At 34.6% G+C, this 19,714-nt stretch overlaps 1 protein-coding gene and 1 long non-coding RNA gene across 11 annotated transcripts in view; one reads left to right on the forward strand and one right to left on the reverse strand.

Moving 5' to 3' along the window:
• LOC118540582 (uncharacterized) overlaps positions 1 to 19,714 on the forward strand; it is a 45,417-nt gene that overhangs the window by 6,207 nt on the left and 19,496 nt on the right. The gene's annotated exons all lie outside the window — the stretch shown is intronic.
• OSBPL8 (oxysterol binding protein like 8) overlaps positions 592 to 19,714 on the reverse strand; it is a 156,822-nt gene continuing 137,699 nt past the window's right edge. For all 9 annotated transcript variants that reach the window (XM_036099830.2, XM_036099828.2, XM_036099827.2 and 6 more), the window contains 8 exons: positions 17,825 to 17,922; positions 16,084 to 16,173; positions 14,467 to 14,603; positions 12,736 to 12,921; positions 12,297 to 12,384; positions 8,603 to 8,708; positions 6,583 to 6,685; positions 592 to 4,827 (listed from right to left, as the gene is read on the reverse strand). In XM_036099830.2, the coding sequence (XP_035955723.2) occupies positions 4,695 to 4,827; positions 6,583 to 6,685; positions 8,603 to 8,708; positions 12,297 to 12,384; positions 12,736 to 12,921; positions 14,467 to 14,603; positions 16,084 to 16,173; positions 17,825 to 17,922 (941 nt within the window). In that variant the 3' untranslated portion in view covers positions 592 to 4,694. The remainder of the gene's footprint in view (positions 4,828 to 6,582; positions 6,686 to 8,602; positions 8,709 to 12,296; positions 12,385 to 12,735; positions 12,922 to 14,466; positions 14,604 to 16,083; positions 16,174 to 17,824; positions 17,923 to 19,714) is intronic.

Here is a 19,714-nt window from a genome sequence, read left to right on the forward strand (position 1 = left end):
AAAAGAGGAAAACCAGACAGGAATGATTTGGAACTCACCTGATGTTGACTCAGTATGGACCAAGTGATTTGAGGGGAAAATCTTTTTATATAGGTTTTGTATATATAATTGTTTAGTAAGTTTTTTTCTGGTTCCACCCATCACAAAACAGTGGTGGATATAGCTATAGTATACAGATTGGAGCAGTGGATTACTCCAAACTTTTAAAAAAGTAAAGTGCTACCATCAGGGTTCTATTTAAGTGTACCGTGGAAGAAGAATGGACATTGAAGTCAGACATGGATTTAAACTTGTGCTTGCCATCACTCTTACTGCATAGCTTCTGGAATCATTTAACTTCTCTGAGTCTCAGGTTCTTTATTTATAAAGGTGGGTTAACTTCCACTTACCATAAGGTTATGATGAGTATTTAAGAAGAATGAATATAAAGCACCAAGGAAAGCATACATTAGGGTTTCTAACTATTAAATCCTTCCCAGCTCTTCACCATCCTTCAAAACTACCCCTACAAAAAATATATATATTTTTTTAATTTAAACACTAGGACAAAGTTAGTCACCATATGTTATATTCAAAGTCATTTGATCACAGTTTGCTCTTTTTAAGAATTTTATTCAGAATGCCTACCTGTAGAAGTTAGCATAATTTTACAGATTAGAAAAATTCGATTCTTTTGTCTCTGCAAACATTTATAATAGGTTAGGAATAATAGATTAGAAATGTAATACATTACAAAACAGTTGCTTATGACTATCTGTACATCTACTATGCACCTTAGGGAAAGGATTTGACAGTGTGCCGTACTTACACTGCAGATAACATACTTTTATTCTATTATACAAAACTGACCAGTGGTAGTGTCTGAATTTATAAATGGCCATTCAACAGGATATTTAACTTAGATGTATATTTAGCATGCTAAAAAGTGAAAAATTTTTCAACTGAAGTTCTGTGGCTCAAATGTTTCATGGCATATTTTTAAATAAATTTCAATATTGTAATAAAATAATTTTACATGATAAATGCAAAAAGATAAAATTTTCTAAACATTTTAGAAAGTATATTCACATTCATTTTGTCATGGGTTTCTTGTGTTTCTTCTAAATATGTTAATCATATTAAAGAGACACTGGTCCTATACAATTTTAACAGTCCATCTTCAATTAAAAACTGTAACAAAACAAACAGTATGTTAAAGAGTAACAAAAAGTAACTTAAATATACTAAATTCACACACTGTATGTAAACAAAATGAAACCAAATTACATAATAGTGGCAAGTTAATACATTTTAAAGAATTTCTTTATCCATGTAGTCAAATGAGATAGAAATTAAAATGTAAACTTAGAGATTTGTATGGTGTTACCCCTTATTGGTTCAAATTGGAAAATTTGGTATAAATGCTAATATTAGTATTTTATTTCTGTACATTTAACATAATTCAAAATAATCTACAGTGTCATGTATGGCTCATCAATATTGCCATCATCACTGTATATCAACCAAAAAAACCCCAAAATATATTCATTACTCATTAGAAATGCTAAACACTGGAAAAAATGGAATTTTACACATTTGTTTTCTTAAATATTTGACTAAGATATTCTTCAAAAAGTTAAAACTGCCTTCTACAGAATTTTATGTGTATATGGCACAAGTTGACACCCAAAACAGTGTGAATTCCATCAAAAAGGCACTGTTTACAATACTCAGAATAATCTGACAAGTCTACTTCAATGATGTCTGAGAGTGAATATATCTGAAATAGTTAAATAGACAAACCCTTATAAAAGTACAGCATTACTTTTTAAATATACTATAGCTATATAAAAGGAAATAAAATGACACAGAAATGACCCTTATGACAAGTAAGCCTATAAACACTTTGAATCATACTGGAGAGTTCTGTAACACAAAGATAACAAAAAGTATTTTCTTAAAGGCACAAAAGCATGAATACTAAATGAGTGTTGTATTTTACAAGGCCAACTTTTTCAATGGAATGGTGACAAAGATTACACTGTACATTTATAAGTGATACAAAAGAGTATTAACATGAAATACAAGTAAAATATCTATTGCTGAAACTTACTTGTTTCACATGCCCTATTTATTTTCTATTCCTGGGCCAGCTACACCTCACTAAATGGTGGATAACTGAAGGCATAGTACATTTAATAACTAAAACAAATGCACATGTCAATAATTATTACTCATCTAAAGTTTCGTGTGAAAAAATAAAATTTTTGATCAAATGAAAAAAAAAGTGGTCATAAGATCTTAAATCCTAGAAACCATCATGAGGTTCTCAGACAACTGGGAACTGTAATCACAATTATGAATCCATGTTTGAAGGAATATTAATCTCAGGTAGAGAACATTCAAAGTCAATTACATATATGGCTACATACAAAGTTAATTATGTGTTTTAAAGGATTCACATACTAAGCCTAGTATAAGCACTGATCTAAAACTAAGCCATCAATTCCTGAGTTTTGTGTTCAGTTCACAGAAAGGAACTCATACAACTAAAAGCATAAGAAGACTATCAGATTAGATATATGCTTTCAGTGTATAAGAAACAGTCATGAGTAACCCTGCTCTTTTTCATGAAATAGTTTTTAACTTGAGTAAAGAACGCAAAACATCTGCCTTAAAAAAAGAAAATATTACCTTTCCAGTCTTAGAAGATACCTATACAAATAAAACACTATTTAGACCAAATGAAAATAACACACAAGTGGGTAAGACTAAAACCCCAAATGGGGGTTTACCAACAAAAAATTTTAAGTTTTCAGGGTTTAATGATGAAATTATTTTTGTGATCAGCCAATCAACTTATATGATATAAATACTAATTTAAACCATAAAGAGGATCAAATTGTACAATATTTACAAAGTATCATCTATCAATATATAGGCAGTTGAGCATATAGCACTGGTAACAGAAAGTGAGGACAAAAATTATATTGACAAGTATGAAATACAAACAAACAGATCCCACCTGTTCTGTGCAGTCATTATTATACCTATACTTAGGTATATCTTACTTATATTTCAGTCAATAAAAAAATGTTTTCACATGTACATATGGAATACAGCATTATTTTGCCAAAACTACATGGGAAATGGCTCTTCTTAAAACCTAAGGCTACTTAAGATAGCTATATTAGGGGGAAAAAAAGCAGGCTCTTTTTCAGCACTTTCAATTTTTGTAATTTAGCAATCATTCCTTGATTTTATATTTATCATGGCATAAACAGTTGATTGTAATCTTGCTAGTGTCTCACAGTCTCTTCTTAATCAAAGGCAAATGTAGCCAGGATAGTTATTCTTTTATTTTCATTAATAGCCATTTTGAAATCTACACTTTCAGGATTCTGAGATATATCTTAGGACAACATGTTCCTAAGCTTAACTACATTTGCAAAAATTGCTTCTGAGGACTGTAAATATTTATGACAAAAAGTAAAAGTATTAACCCCCCCAAAAATTAGGAAAAAGTTTGCCTGAGCCTGAACAAAAAAAATCTTGACGAATTATGATTTTATCACAGAATGAAGTTGCTCAGAACAGAGGAGAATAAGGAATTGAACTTCAGAACTTGATGCTCTTCTTAAATGCTCAACTTATTGCACATTTTAAAGGAACCAATTTTAATGTACACATAAATGCTACCAAAGTGTCTTTTCTTACCACCTTTCTCTTATTTGGCTTTTGAAATAAAATATTGGTTATAATTTTTTCTATTCTATTTGTTCACTGAACACATTAGGGTCTAAACAAAAGCTAAAATACATTTTTCATAATGAAAAAAACATAAATTATCAGAATTTCATATGCCCTATAAACATCTCTAGAATTTGGCCTATGCTATTGGACCAATGGAGTTACAAAAAACAGAAATAAGAAAAAAGGACAGCAATAAATTTTGACCACACTTTTTTAAACAAGTGCTTAAGGTGGTATTATACAGGTATAAGAAAGATATAATGAACAGATCCAAATAGCTGCATACCAATTTTTTATGTTGAGATACACACACATACATTTATACCTGTATCTATAAATATTAAATTCTAGGGGTTAAAAAAAAATCATGTGTAAACTTTTAAAAAAGCAATTTGCCATCTTGTCTCAGTACATCAATTTGACTACACTTTTTTCTTGCTGTTTCTACGAAGACAATTGATCTGGGTGCTTTGGAAATGATTTTTTTTTAAACAGGGCAGTGTTTTGAACTCTTCATGTCTATTATGCCATCATTTCCCATTCTGTAATTCCTTACTGATAGAAGTCTTGTGCCTGTTTTATGAAGAAAATAGATTGCTACATATATTTCACAAGAATGTTAATGCTGTATCTCCGACCATACTACAGAATACAAGGACGACTGTCAGGTACACATAAGACACAACTGTGTATACATGTGGATTTATCACATCCACACGTCAGCACATTGTCACAAAAGCTAGAAATGTTCTGGTACTTAACACAAAGCTCACTTTAATAACCAATAGTTCTTATTTCAGGTTAAGGATAAAAGGTATGAAAGGTCAACACCTCTACATTTATCTCTAAGATTTTTGTTTTAGAAATATTGTGACGTTTTAATAAAGACCAAAGCAATTTGAACATTTGGTCCCAGGCCAAATCTGATCATTCCAGTTCATTGATTCAACGGTAACGAACTTCTACTTGAACATGAAATTTATTATGACTTGAAGCAAAATCAGGAGGAAAATGATGAAGTAGTCTTTTTGTTGCAGAAAATAATCCGTGGCAGGTGTGCTTGAAACTAAATGATTTCGAAGAGCCATAATATTTCTACAAAAATAAGAAACAATAAATTTTATAATTATATGTCAAAAATATCAGCATAGAACTCACAATTTGATATATGAGGCTTATTAGTAAAGTCTTAATTAACAGAACACTTAATTACATTATCTAAAGTTAACTAGTTCAATCAATTACAACTACCTGAAGAGGAAGCTGATTATCCTATGTGAAGCCATTATTAGGCCTTGTCTAAATCTACATTCCACGTTCTACAAATATATTACTCAATGATGTGCATTAAACATAATTATTAAAATCTGATGATATAAAAATATATCACCTTTCTATCACAGTGGTTTTAAAACAAAAATGGTGCTTTTTAAGTTGGCCTATTAAGGTTCTTTTAGCTTTACTTTAGGGAAGACAGCAGAGTTGGAGAAAAATCCTAAATTTTCCAGGAAAAAATAATACAACGGATTTCATGACATTCCTAACTTAAAAAATGCTACATAGGCACTTCATATGCTAACAAAATGTTAACTTAGTCATGAAATGAGCTTACATTATCCTCATGCCATCCTAAATGCTTTTGGCTAAAAACAAGAAAAACTAATTAGTGAAGACATCCCACCCCGCCCCCACCCCAACTTCTTTTATTAAAGTGTTTTACCAGTATAAGGAAGCAAATGAACAGGCTCATTAATTTATAAAATCTAATTAAACTAGGAAATGAAAATTTTATATAAGGGCTGGTGACACCAAGATGCAGAAGACATGCTCCCTCCTCTAAAGGAGCTCATGGTCCAGTGGGGGCAGCAGGGGTGAGGTAAGTAGACACTTACAATAACAACTCTATAGTCTAGTAACTGCTCAAAAGCAGTTATGTATAGAGAACTGTACAAGGAAAGTGGAGAGATTAGTAACTCTACAGGGCAGGGTGAGTAATTAGAAATGGTACTAAAAGGGTGGTATCTGAATTATATTCTGAAGGATAAACAGGGATTTTCTTAATGGGCAGGGTGGGAGGAAGAGCAATTCGGTGTTGGCAAAGCTCCAAAGATGACACAGCACAGTGTATCCTGGAGATGTGAGGAGTTTCACAGAACTAGAACATGGGACAGGTGTAGGGGAATGGCAGGAGATGAGGCTGTAAATGAAAACAGCAACTAAATGTAAGCCCTAAAATCACTAAGAAAAGAAAAATCACCTTTAAAAAAAAAAAATTCCCTGATATAGCAATGGGAGGCAACCAATCTGCACTCATGCTAGCTTAGCAATGGAGCAGGACAGATCAGGACCCTTCCCTCTTTAAGGAGCCTTCTTAGGCTGGATCTGCTGGATCATGGAGAGGTGTGTGTGAGGGAGGGTCTGGAACTACAAAAAGAGCACTCAAAGGTCTCAGGCTATTTAACCATTGCTATGAAGTATTTCAGTATTTCAACAACTGATGCACTCCAATTAAAAATTAGCCACATACACAAAAGGGACAGCAGAAGCCTTTGTTAGCTGACTTTCTCAGAAACCACCCACTTCCACACCTAACCCAGCTATATTTCTAGTATGCTACAGCAGTAAGATTCTAATTCTGCCCTCACAGATGAGGAAAAACCACCACTCTCCCCCAATATTTTAGTGGTGAAAGAAGTTCATAAGTTTTAGTCATCAGGCCAACAGAAGCCAAGGTCTATTTTAGCCCAACAATGGTATAAAACTGTAAAGTTTGCATATAATTTCCTACATAACAGGATTCTTAACTATCCCTCTAGACTTAAATGAATAGCCACTATCCATATATATTACCTTTTAATTTCTTCCTGTGTTTGTTTTATAGATTCGATGGAATTTTGAATGTCTCCCAGTTCTATCCCTTTCTTTCTTCTTGTATTTGGTTTTACTGACTGAGCTGAAAAGACATTTGGAATGAAGTTGGTGAAAATAGCAAACACATTTAATTATAAACAATTTACATTTCAGCTTAACGATTCTTGTGTAATAAAAATTTTCCTAGGCATTATTTTTATGGCTTAGAGAGTAACGTAATACTAATACTCTGCATTTTTTAAGTTTCAATCATATCACTTCAAAACTAGAATACTACAAATATATTTAAAGTAACCACAAATTAAATTTGGATGGCATGTTTTTTAAAATTCATTAAAACAAAAATAATTCATTAAAAATACATATATTAATTTGGGGGAAGGTATTACTCTCTTCTATCTCTTGTCTATTTGCCTATATCTGAAGAAGTCAGCTTTTTGGGCCCCCTTTTCAGTGTTTTACTGTTAATGTTATCTTTATTTCCCTAGTCACCTAAATTTTATATCTTTTCAGTTGGTTTTGCTACCTTTTCTATAAATTTTTACTGTCAACTAGTATAATGTATTTTTTTTCCCCTTCAAACCTCTCATATCCATTCCTTCCTTTCTGTTTTTGTTCAGATCTTAACCTCTCTCCAGGTCTCAGCTTTCTCATTTGTAAAACAGGAATAATAATACCACCATTCAAACTTCACATGGTGGTAGTACAGCGTGTTAAACATCTAGCTTGGCACATATTAAGTACTCAGTGAATGTCAGCTGATAAGTTACAGGTAAATAGCGGAGTGGATAAGAAAGTGTAAGGAACCAAAATATCTGCACACACTACATATACATACTGCCTTATGGGATATGTGACCTTGAGCAGGTTAACCTGTGTCTCAATTTCCTTTTCTGTAAAATGGGAACAAAACAGTATAACTAATACTCCCCACTCCAGTACACCAGTACCCTGTGACTCATACTTTTAAACTTTTATTGATTTTATTCTTCTTTTACACTGGTAATCTTGCCCCCCACCCACATCCCTCAAGCCGAGATTGCTGTAATCCATTAGAAATCCTAATAATTCATCTGGGTTCCTCTAAGAACCTTCCTCAAACTGAATTCAGCTCCCTTTCCTTTAAACTGTTATTTGTTGTCTACTAATTTCCTGTCATTTATCATTTATTCACCTCTAGTGTTATCTCTATAAAAATAAGCTCCCCCTTGGGCGCCTGGGTGGCTCAGTTGTTAAGCAACTGCCTTGGGCTCAGGTCATGATCCCAGGGTCCTGGGATCGAGCCCCACATCGGGCTCTCTGCTCTGCGGGAAGCCTGCTTCTCCCTCTCCCACCCCCCCCCTTGCTTGTGTTCCCTCTCTCACTGTGTCTCTCTCTGTCAAATAAATAAATAAAATCTTTAAAAAAAAAAAGCTCCCCAGCTTAGTGTGAGCTTAGTAGAGAACTGTGGCTTTTAAAAAAAACTTTATTTTCTCAGACATTACCTTAATCCTTTCTTGATTATATCTCAATGTAATTCAAGACATTTTACACATTATCTGAAGTGAACAAGAATGGCATACTAGTTAATTCAGACCATAATTTTGATATAGTTATATTTTTACTTGTCTGTGACTTCTAAACACTATAAAAATTTATTCTAAAAATGGAAAACTTTTTTTGAAGCATAGAAATGAGTTCAAAGCTCAAAAAATGCTTCCTGCATTGAATCTACGAAATCAACAATTTTTCAGAAGCTAACAAGACATAAGAACTAGTACTACAGTGTGGTTCTTGATTTGCATGTTCTCTCTTGCCTTTCCCTTGTGGCCTGGTCTTAAAACTTATCTATAATCTAAAATAGCTTTTTTTTGCATACCATTTCTGTCTCCACCCAAACTCCTACATTATCTTCTTGAGTTCATATGAAAAACATTTTTCACATATTAAACATAAAACAGTAATATCCTTTTAAAAGTTTAGGTGCTTGTAGTGAATTGTCTGTAGTAAATATTTTTACCTTCACTTCCAGATGAGTCCTGGATATCAGGTTCTGGGGAGGAATAGCCTTTTGCCACTTTCTTCTGTTGCCTGGTTGGCTTATGTTTCATTTTTGGGACACTAACCTGGAAAAAAAGCCATGCTATGTGAATTTGCAGTCAATTTTTAAATTAAAGACCAATGTTGTACAACTGTCAAAACTATCCGTTCATGGGTGCAGTGCACTGAAGTAAAAACAAAGATGAAATAGTCTAATTAAAACTTAACAAACAAGATGTGATATACTTTATAATCAAATTATTAAATTGTAATAGGAAACATTAATTTGGCACAAACAACAAAAAATATTTTAAAAATACGCAATGAAGAGTTTCTCTTTACTCCTGAACTCTATCAACCCATTTTCTCTGCCACAAATACTCACACTACTACTTTGTATATCCTTCAAAAGACATTTTTATGTACACACAAATATGAATATAGACCCCCCCATACTTCTAACTGTACCAGTCAGTATCTCTAGTTCAATGTCAAATAGTAGTGTTCTTTTTCAATCATATTTATCTTGTTCTCAACATTAGAAACATTCCTATTGAATGTTGGGTTTCCCATAAAATTATTTACTTACTTTTAATAATATCTGGATAATGTAGAAAGCATCTTTTTTTTTAAAGATTTTATTTATTTGAGAGAGAGCGTGAGCAAGCATGAGCAGGGGGAGGGGCAGAGGGAGAGGGAGAAGCAGACTCCCTATTGAGCAGGGAGCCCAATGCAGGGCTCATGACCTGAGCCAAAGGCAGATGCTTAACCGACTGAGCCACCCAGTTGCCCCTAGAAAGCATCTTATAATAAATGGAAGTATTATTATTTTGCAGAGCATGATTTTTTTAAAAAAGATTTTATTTATTTATTTGAGAGACAGCAGTGGGGAGGTGGGGGAAGGGGGGAGCAGCAGAGGGAGAAGCAGACTCCCTGCTGAGCAGGAAGCATGACACGGGGCTTAATCTCAGGACCCTGAGATCATGACCTGAGCCGAAGACAGATGCTTAACCGACTGAGCCACCCAGGCGCCCCGTTGCAGAGCATGATTTATACTTACAGAAAGTATTTGAATGCATGCACAAGATTCAGAAGTATATCAAATGATCAACTAAGACTAAATTTTCCTTAGAATAATGAACTTTAGACTCTATTAATAGGCTTGCAATTTTGGAGGTCAATCCTAAGGTTAAAAACTCAAATTCAAGAGAAGAAACTAGAATTAAAAGGGTAAGGTAATTTACATGCTTAGAAAAACAGGGAACCAGTCATCCTAACTCCTGGATTCTATTCATACTATTCTAAAGAGACATTATCCACCAATTACCTATTCTTTTGCAAAATCTTATTCAAAAGACTGAAATTCAAATAAAATTTCTGTAATTTTATTAATAGAAAATAAGCAATGAGCAAGTAGGTTCTAGATCCAGCCTACACTATGCCCTCCTACTTCAAGTCATAGAGACTAAACATTATAGCATTAGAATCCAAATCCACATTCTTAGAGTAGGTTCAAATTGGACATTATGAAGACCGGTGAGAAGTATTTAAAATGATAAAGGGAGTCAGCAATCTATCTCTCAGTAAACTCTACCTTTAGGAGGAAATACAGATGCCCTGTTGCTATCCATCATGTTAGTGTGGTTAAAGGAAGAAACAAAATTTTAAAATGTTTTAAAATTTCTTATCTTTTTAAGAGAGGGAGGGAGGGAAAAAGAGGGGGGAGGGGAGGGGGGAGAGAGAGAGGGACGGGGAGACAGAGAGAGAGAGAGAGAGAGAAATCTTAGGCAGGCTCCATGCCCAGCATGGAGCCCAACGCAGGGCCTGATCTCACAACCCTGAGATCATGACCTGAGCCAAAATCAAGAGTCAAATGCTTAAATGACTGAGCCACCCAGGCGCCCCTAAAATGTTTTACAATTTCTAAATAGTGATACCATGTATGTGTACTGATATACATATATATAATAAATTTTGCCATCTTAGCCATTTTTAAGTGTACAATTCAGTGGTATTAAGTAGATTCACAATATTGTGCAAATGTCACAGCTACTTCTAAAACATTTTCATCATCCCAAAGAGAGACTATAATAATTAAGCAATGACTTCCCATTCTCTCTTCCCCAGTCCCTAGTAGCCTCTTTTTCACTTTAGTTATTCTATTTTTGAGCTCCAGAATTTGTTTGGTTCTTTTGTATAATTTCTCTTTATTGATATTCTAATTTTGTTTATGTATCTTTTTCTTGGTTTTCTTTAGTTCTTTGTTCCTGTTCCTGTTTAACTCTGTGGGCACATTTGAGACAACTGTTCTAAAAACTGTCTTCTGAGTCTGGTGTCTAGATTTCATCAGGGATGGTTTCTGTCAATTTATTCTGTTCCTTTTAATGAATGGGTCATGCTTTCATGCTTCTTTGTATGTATGCCCTGTTATTCTTTATGGAAAACTGGACATCTGACTGTTATAATGTGGTAATTCAGGAAATCAGATTCTCCATCTTCTCCCCAGGGCTTGCTGTCTTCTGGACTGATGAAAGCTACAGTACTCCATTTGTTCAGTCAAGTCTCTAAATTGTTTTTGCAAAGACTGTATTCCTTGTTCATGGTTACTGAAATCTCTGCTCCTTACCTTGTGTTCAGCTAGCATTTTGACAGAAGCTTCCTTGAACACCAGTAGCTAAACAAATAAAAACAAAAGACAAAAACAAAAAAATACTCTCCCAGCCTTAGCAGACTGGCTCTATGTAGCAGCCCTCTTTCAAAACTAAGCCAGGCTTGCACAGGTCTTTTTTAAGCATAAGCATTTTGCCTTGAACATGTCCATGGTCTTCTAAAATCCCTGGTTCCCTAGTTTCCCAAAGATTCTCTCCCCAGCTTTTATTTCTGGCCTTCCACAGTCTACTGTTTTGTTTCAATGGTATCTTTTGCCCCAGGATTGTGTAGGCTGTCAGTATGGCTCACAGTACTTCCAAGCAATGCCTGCAGCCTTTCTGGTTGAGCTCTGAGTTAGCGACAACAGGCATCCTTCAGGTAGCCCCCAGAGAGGTTACAATAGACATACACAATTTGTGAGTAAGGTCTGCTCTGCTCCCTCTGGAACCAGGACACACACTGGGAATCTGGGGACCCTTCAAGACTACCAGTCCACCTGTGAAGAGTTGGGGTAAGGACAAGTAAAAATGCCATAAAGCTTTCCTATGGCTTTGAAGTCATCTCTGTCTTGATTTAGCATTCATTTTTTTGCTGCAAACCTCTGACTGTTTTCCATAGTTCTGGCAAATTTGGTTCTGACCATTTTTGCTTGCTTTTTTGTTTCTTTGAAGGGACAAGAGCTTGGAGCTGCCTACTCTGCATTTTGCTGACCCCAAATTTTAAATTTTGAAGCCAAATTTTAAACACTGATGGCCAAAGATACTAAGGGGTTTAAAAAATTTGTATGCCTAGGGGTGCCTGGGTGGCACACGGGTTAAGTGTCCAACTCCTGGTTTTGGCTCAGGTCATGATCTCATGGGCTGTGGGATCAAGCCCTGATTCAGGTACCGTGCCCAGGGCAGAGTCTACTTGAAATTCTCTCTCCCTCTGCCCCTCCCCCCTACTCGCTCTCTTTTTCTAAAAAATAAATATTTAAAAGAAAAATTTGTATGCCTAGCAGATCTTGTTACTTTTTTATTACATACCATTGGAGTGCGATGTTTCACTTTGGTCTGGATAACACCATCTTTTTCGAACTGTATCATATCATTAAGTGGGTCCCATGGTCTAGTACTGTATAAATGAAAAAAAAAAAAAAAAAAAGAAAACCCGTTTCATAACTGAACAAAACACTCAAATACTTTTCCAAAAATGTATTCTATAAATACATTTACATTAGCAATTATGAACCTAGATGTAAGATTAAGATTTATTATATCTAATCTTCTGATCCTCAGCTTATTTTGTAAACTACTCTCATGGAGTCAAATTTATAATGAATGGAACATCAAGTTTAAAATCTCATACTAATTTATATATATGGCTTAATGAAAAACTACTCCAACTAACAGCAAAAATTACAGAAATAAAGGCAAAAAACTACGTTGGTATATTGTTTGTAACATACTCTTTTTAATTACTTACTCTGCAAACTTGTAATGCCATTCTCCTGTGAGTGGATCAAGCTCAAATAACTTGCATGTCCACTCTTCACTTTTTGTTTTCCGATCTCTGGCAGCTTGTCTTTGAGCTTCTTCTAAAACATACTTTTCTTGAGTAGCTTCCGTTTGGTCTTTGGCATTTATGGCTCGAGTTACCCGCTGCCAGAGTCTAATACGTGTTTAAAAACAGCATTAAAAAAGCAAGAGAAAATCAAATCTACATAGAATAGATTTGAATCTCCTTGAGAGAAAATGGTGCCCATGTGCGTTTTTGGCTGTGACAAAGCTTATGTTCATAGGCTTCGAAATGTGTCAAGATATAAAAAGTGGTGCCTTAAGTAGAGAGATCACAGTGGAAACGAATTTTTTTCTTGCCAGGAGAGAGATATTACCTGAATTCTTAAACATATGGCAATGAATGGTGCTGACCCAAGATGATAAGAATGTAATGAAGGCTTGAGAATCTATATTTTTAAGCTCCCTGGATGATTCTTTTCACTGTTTTAGATTCACTAGCCTCAAAGATCCAATACTGTAATGCCATGCTTCTCAACCTTGGATGCAGGAATCATCAGGAACTTTTAAAATCAAAATCTTGGGGATAGGCCCAAGTATTGGTTTTTTTACATGTTTTCCAGGTGATTTTAATGTGTAGCCAGTGTTGAGAACCAATGATATAACAGAAAAGACTGAAGTAAAATCTTTTCCCCTACTAAAGTTTAGTTTTTTATCAAATAAAAATATACTATCTATATTCCATCTACCTAGGAAGACAGCATGTTGTGACTGAAAGAACACAAGCTTTGGAATCAGAGTTGGGATGAATTCTTGGCTGGTGAACTAAAAGTTACTTATCCTAAGACTCATTTCCTCATCTTTAAAATATGTTAAATTATATTCACACCTCAAAAATTGTTGTATGCCTTGGCAAAGCTTCACTCTTGATAGAGAGCATCATGTGGTTATAGCTGAAACAATTTTTAGAACTGGTACATACATATTCTTCCATTTCTGACAATCTCAATTTTGAATGTAGAAGGAAAGTACACAGACATGAGTCCTCATGACAATGGGACATGAGAATGACATGCGTATGAGAACATGTAGTGAGAGCTAAACTGTATAATGTATATGAAGTACCTGGTAGAGTGTCTTTTGCATAGAAACCTTCTAACACAGAGAAATATAATAAGAATAGAACTGGGCAATATTTAAACAGTATTTTTGGTTCAAAAGTAAGAGATCCAGCAAGAATTTCATGACTTAAGAACAGAAACGAAGTCGTCATTATTACCCAACTAAGTAACTCCTCTAAAAGCCTGCATATCCCATGACATAATTCTTATATTTTGAAAGCCAAGAGTTAATTAGTCCCATGATTTTATACAAACAAAACAGAAGTTTTTGGTTTTTTTTGTTTTGTTTTTGTTTTTAATAGGCCCTGGAGCAGAGAAGAAGAGAAAGGAAAAAATGGGAAGCTTTAGTTTAGAACTGCAGAAAACCGGTATGATTTTTTTAACCAGTATGATTTGTATATTTATTTGACATTCACATATGCCAAAAAAAAAAAATCCTGTCACATCCCACAAATGTTAAATTATTTTGCTGAATTAAAATGTGACTGAAAAGTGACAGAGAAAAGTGTCCATACTATTGAGGGATTAAAAAACACTCTTCGATATTCATGACGTTAGCTGAAAAATGGTATACTTACTTCTCTGATTCAAAATCCCCCTGCTCTTCAAATTTTACAGTGTGCCTTATTAATCTCCACTGCTTAATGTCTGGTGTTGGATTCCAGAAAACCTCTGAATTATCAGTCTTTTTGTCATTAATAAAAACTTCACTATCCTGTATTTAAAGAAATTAAAAATTAATGAAGAGAGTTGTCATTATTTAAAGAGGATTATTTAGTATAACAATATAATAATACTTTCTTCCTGATACTTAATCCCACAGTTAAACACATTTTTAAAACAAATACAACTAGCACTTTTCTAAAAGTCCCAAATCTCTTGTCATTTTATAAAACCATTAGATTAAATATGTAATACTAGTCATTTAAAAAATTTGAACACACAAAAAGTTCATGAAGAGTTCACAAGTTTTACTTAATAAACAAATTTCAAACAATTACTTGCAAAAACCTCAACAACCATTTTTGAATTGTTAAAGTAGAGCACAGTATTTGCTAGAACTACAATGAGATGCTGTTGACTATCTATGTACTCTATATACACACACACACACAACCTCAACAAGCTTTTCTTAGCATTAAAAATTTGAGCACAATCTTAGAAATTTCATTTTTTTAAAACATAGTTTTATCTTTTTTCCAAATGATTTTTGGATTGAGGTAAATTTTTAAAATTACAGAGCATTTGCGGCCTCTTGGTTGAGTCTCTAGATCCAGTGTCATTTTCTCATCACATTTCTCATCATTTTCTGCTTATTATAATGCAGAAAATAGCATATACTCAGTGTTCACAGTGAGAGTGCATCTAGGCAGTACCATGATACATCCTTCTTATTCATAAGCTCCTCTTAACAAAATTACATAAATGTGAATTTACGTCAGTAGATAAAGAAATAAAAGCCATTGCTCTCAAATACCACTGTATCCTTTCAATGTTCCCCAAAAGGAAATGTAACTCTAATTGGAAATGCCTCTTTCTTCGAGGTGAGAGGCAGTATACTGCTCTGAGTAGAAGCACAGCCCTGGAGCCAGAGAGCATGGGCGGGAATACTGCTCCACCACTTTGAGCAAATTAAACCCTCTGTGCCTCAGTGTCCTCCTCTGTAAAACAGAGACAGTTAACAGTACCCACCTCATACAGTTACTTAGTATTAAATGAACTAATATGAGTAACATTTTTAAACAGTGCAATACATTTTAAGTGGTAAGTTAGCTATTTTTATTGAATTAAAGTTTTGGAGGGCGCCTGGGTGGCTCAGTTGGTTAAGCGACTGCCTTCAGCTCAGGTCATGATCCTGGAGTCCCAGGATTGAGTCCAACATTGGGCTCCCTGCTCAGCAGGGAGTCTGCTTCTCCCTCTGACCCTCCCCCATCTCATGTGCTCTCTCTCTCTCTCTCTCTCTCAAATAAATAAATAAATCTTTAAAAAAAAAAAGTTTTGGAAAGATAAAGTACTACATGAAACTAAAGACTGTTGATAATAGCTCAATGCCAAAATATTTGTTCAGCTGAAGCTTATGTTGAATAGTGATGATGCTTTTAGCAATGGAATAAGTGAACTTTTAAAATGTTATTTTTAATTTTTTTTCACAGAATAAAATTCTTTTTGTAAAGCTAAAATACAAAAACACTTACCCAGTGGCCTTCCAAAGTAGCTAGGACTTCTTTTCCCAATTTAAGTTTCCCTGATATTTGATTAACACAGTCACTACTACCTAGAAATGGCTTTTAAGAGAGAAAATGTTACAGAAATATTTTGCTTTTAACTTATATTTACATATAAAGTAGACAAAAAGGAACGAAAGACGTAATTGTGTAGTTACAGTGCTACTGAAGGCAAAAAGGGTGAAATTTTAGTCAGAAATGTTCAATGAAAAGAAATTGGAATTTGTGGGGAGAAAAAGGTAAAAACAGTGTGTGTGAAGTCCAAATAAACATATTGAGAAAGATCACAAATGATGACTCATGCCTTGTGCTCTCTTCTGACTCAACTGTGGTCTATCAATGTTGTAGTCTATTTAAGCAATAGTAATTCAGTGGACTTGAGGGACTTAGTTCATCTTTTAGAATAGCCCTTCCTTCAAAACAACAGTAAAACAATACTTAACCAAAAAATCCTCCAAAAATTAAATCAGAATACACTTTGAGTTACTATATTGCCTTACTGATGTCTCTAGTCAGTGACAAAATTCTGATGTTCCAATCTAGCCCTTAAAGGTGTCAGAAATTACTTAAGACATCTTTAGTCTGATTTTCAGGTATCATTATCAGCATACAAGCCAAAAATTTGCTAAGATTAAAAAAAAAAAGGGCACTGCACCAAATAATACTGAAGAGATACTTTTTATCAGAACAAAGTTGTTGATTAGTTGCTGATCAGCTGGGTATCAACACAGGAGAAATTTGGTAACAAATATTAAATAGTTCATAGAAATATTCTTATCTGAACATAATGTATTGTCCTAAACCAATAACTGCTACAATGAAAAGGTCTTAAATTTCCCTTTCACTTAGAGGCAGACAAAATTTTCCAAATATAGCCATCTTCCCATTGAGAAGTGGGGGCTACATCCTTTCCCCTTGAATTTGGGTGGGCTTATAACTCTTCAACAGAAAATGGTGGAAGTGATGTAATTTGACTCTTCTGCCACCAGGTCATGGATGGAAATGCAGCTTCCACCTTGCTCACAAGAACACTTGCCCTTGGAACCATGAGCTACCAAGTAAGAAGTTGGACTACTTGAAGCCATTGTGCTGTGAGGAAGCCAAGCCACATAGAAGGGCCATACATACAGGTGCTCAGATCAGCAGTCCTAGTCTTTAAGTTGTCCCAACCCATGCACCAGACATGTAAGTGATGAGCCTTCAGGTAATTCCGGCCCCAACTGTTGAGTCACTCACAACCTGCAAGTCTTCCTGAGGCCCCAAACATTATGTGGCAGATATAAGCCATCCCCAATATGTTCTGGTCAAGTTCCCGACTGATAGAACCCCTATAGATCAGAGCAAGGTTGTTTTTAAGGCTGTGAGTTTGAGTAAATTGTTAGGCAGAAATAGTAACCAATACAACTCTTAGTGTACACAACTTTAGCTCAAGTTAATACATACTTTGTGGTATTTTATAAAGAAATGCTTTAATTTACTGAGAAATTTCTATCCATTCACTTCATATATCTCATCTCCCATAAAATACCAACAGTTTTATTAATTAAAATCAACAAACAAAAAATGAAGGCTTTCTGTTGATTTGGATCTGCCAAGGCTGCCCTCTGTGTTCTTAAATTTATTTTTTAATAAGGAGCTAAGCTGTGCTCTTTGTTCAATATTTATAGCACAGATCCTCTTTAATTAAGTGACATCTTCTAACTGTACCAACCTTTAGTTTGAATTCAAGTATTGCACTGTATCCAGTTTTTTGACATGTAATATTGACTATGCCACCAAGCTCCAGTGTCATTGTGCCATAAAGAATTCCTAAAAAAAAAAAAAAAACAATTTTGACAAAAGGTTGAAGAGAAATGCTGGCTAATAATAACAAGCAGAACTTTACAATCTACTCTCCCTCTAGGAGAAACCAGTAATTCAAGGGTTTTCTGTCCCACCCAATAACAATCTGTAACATACACAGAGTTGTTTCTGTAGGACTTAAATAGGTAACAGAGGATACAATTATTTGCAGATTCCATTCCATTTGTAGATCCAATTATTTGCGAATTCACATTCTCACTGAAACATGTTAGCAATCCCAAAATAAATACCCACAGCACTTTTGCAGTCCTTCATGCACAGAGTGGTGAAAAATTTGAGTTGTCCCATGTGCAAATTGCCAGCTGAGGTTGAACAAGGTTAACACTGCCTTCTGGTTTCATCCCTCATTTGGTAAACAAGTGCTTTTTTTTGCAGTATTTTTAAGAGCCACATTTTTCACAGTTTGGTGATTTTTGTTGGTAATTTCATGGTTTAAAATGACCTCCAAATGTAGTGCTAAAGTGCTATCTAGCTTTCCTAAGCAAAGAAGGCTATAATGTACCTTATGGAGAAAATGTGTATTAAAGCTTGGTTCAGGCATGATTATAGTGCTGTTGGCTGTTAGTTCAATGTTACTGAATCAATAATATACAATAAGGTGTCTTTAAATAGAAACAAGTTATGTATTAATTGGTTGATGAAAAGGTGACTCATAGTAACCTAATCTTGTGTTTCCCCTAGAAGCAATGGTTTAGTATTCATTAAAATGTATTTGTGGTGACTTTATGGAACATAACTACTGCTAATCACAAGAATCAACTATATAAGTAAGACAAAAATGTAAAAAAAAAAAAAATCCCTCAAATAGGTTCTGTGGCTAAAAGTTGAGAAAATTCTTTTAAATTTGTTAAAGTTTAAGTGTGCATGTGTGCATGATCTGTTCTTGGACTAAACTGTTAAGGGAGCTTTTAATATGCAAATGCACAATGTTAATTTCCAAGAGGGGAAGAGACTATGCAATGTGTCTCATACTTATTTGGCTATGGAATTCACTTTGTAAAACAATTTGTGAGATTAACGATTTGAGGAACACATCATAGAAAATACACAAGGGTAAAAAACAATCATTATTTTCTACGCTCATTCACAAGGGGTTATTATAATCTCTTGTTTTTTCCATGCAAAAAGACATTGGCCCTGGGTATCTACATAAAATATCATTTTCTTTAGTCTAAATGATACAAGATTTTTAAATATATTTCTTATCAAATTTAGTTCATCATTTCAGATACTTCACTTCATGCCTATTTCAAGAACCACACATGAAGCTCTAAGAATTATCTAGCCTGAGGGGTACCTGGGTGGCTCAGTCGTTAAGTGTCTGCCTTCGGCTCAGGTCATGATCCCAGGATCCTGGGATCGAGCCCCACATTGGTCTCCTTGCTCAGCAGGGAGCCTGCTTCTCCCTCTCCCACTCCCCCTGCTTGTGTTCCTGCTCTCGCGCTCTGTCAAATAAAATCTTTAAAAAAAAAAAAAAAGAATTATCTAGCCTGAGGCCACAAGGTGGCCCCTCTTGTACTTCAAACAAGGTAGGTCCATGTTACAGTGGATGGGAGTCAACAAGCCTAGAGTTTAGTCTCCGTGTTCTCACTGGTTTGGCCTTAGATAAGATTCTTAACCCTCTCAGTTTCTACATCTGTGAAATGAGGCCACATTAAATAATTTCCATGTTTTCATGAATCAGTTCCTAAAAGAGGATAATTACCCAAAAAAGTTATTTTTAAAAAATGGGTTGCAA

Source organism: Halichoerus grypus, chromosome 6, assembly GCF_964656455.1.
Source record: "Halichoerus grypus chromosome 6, mHalGry1.hap1.1, whole genome shotgun sequence".
NCBI lineage: Eukaryota > Metazoa > Chordata > Mammalia > Carnivora > Phocidae > Halichoerus > Halichoerus grypus.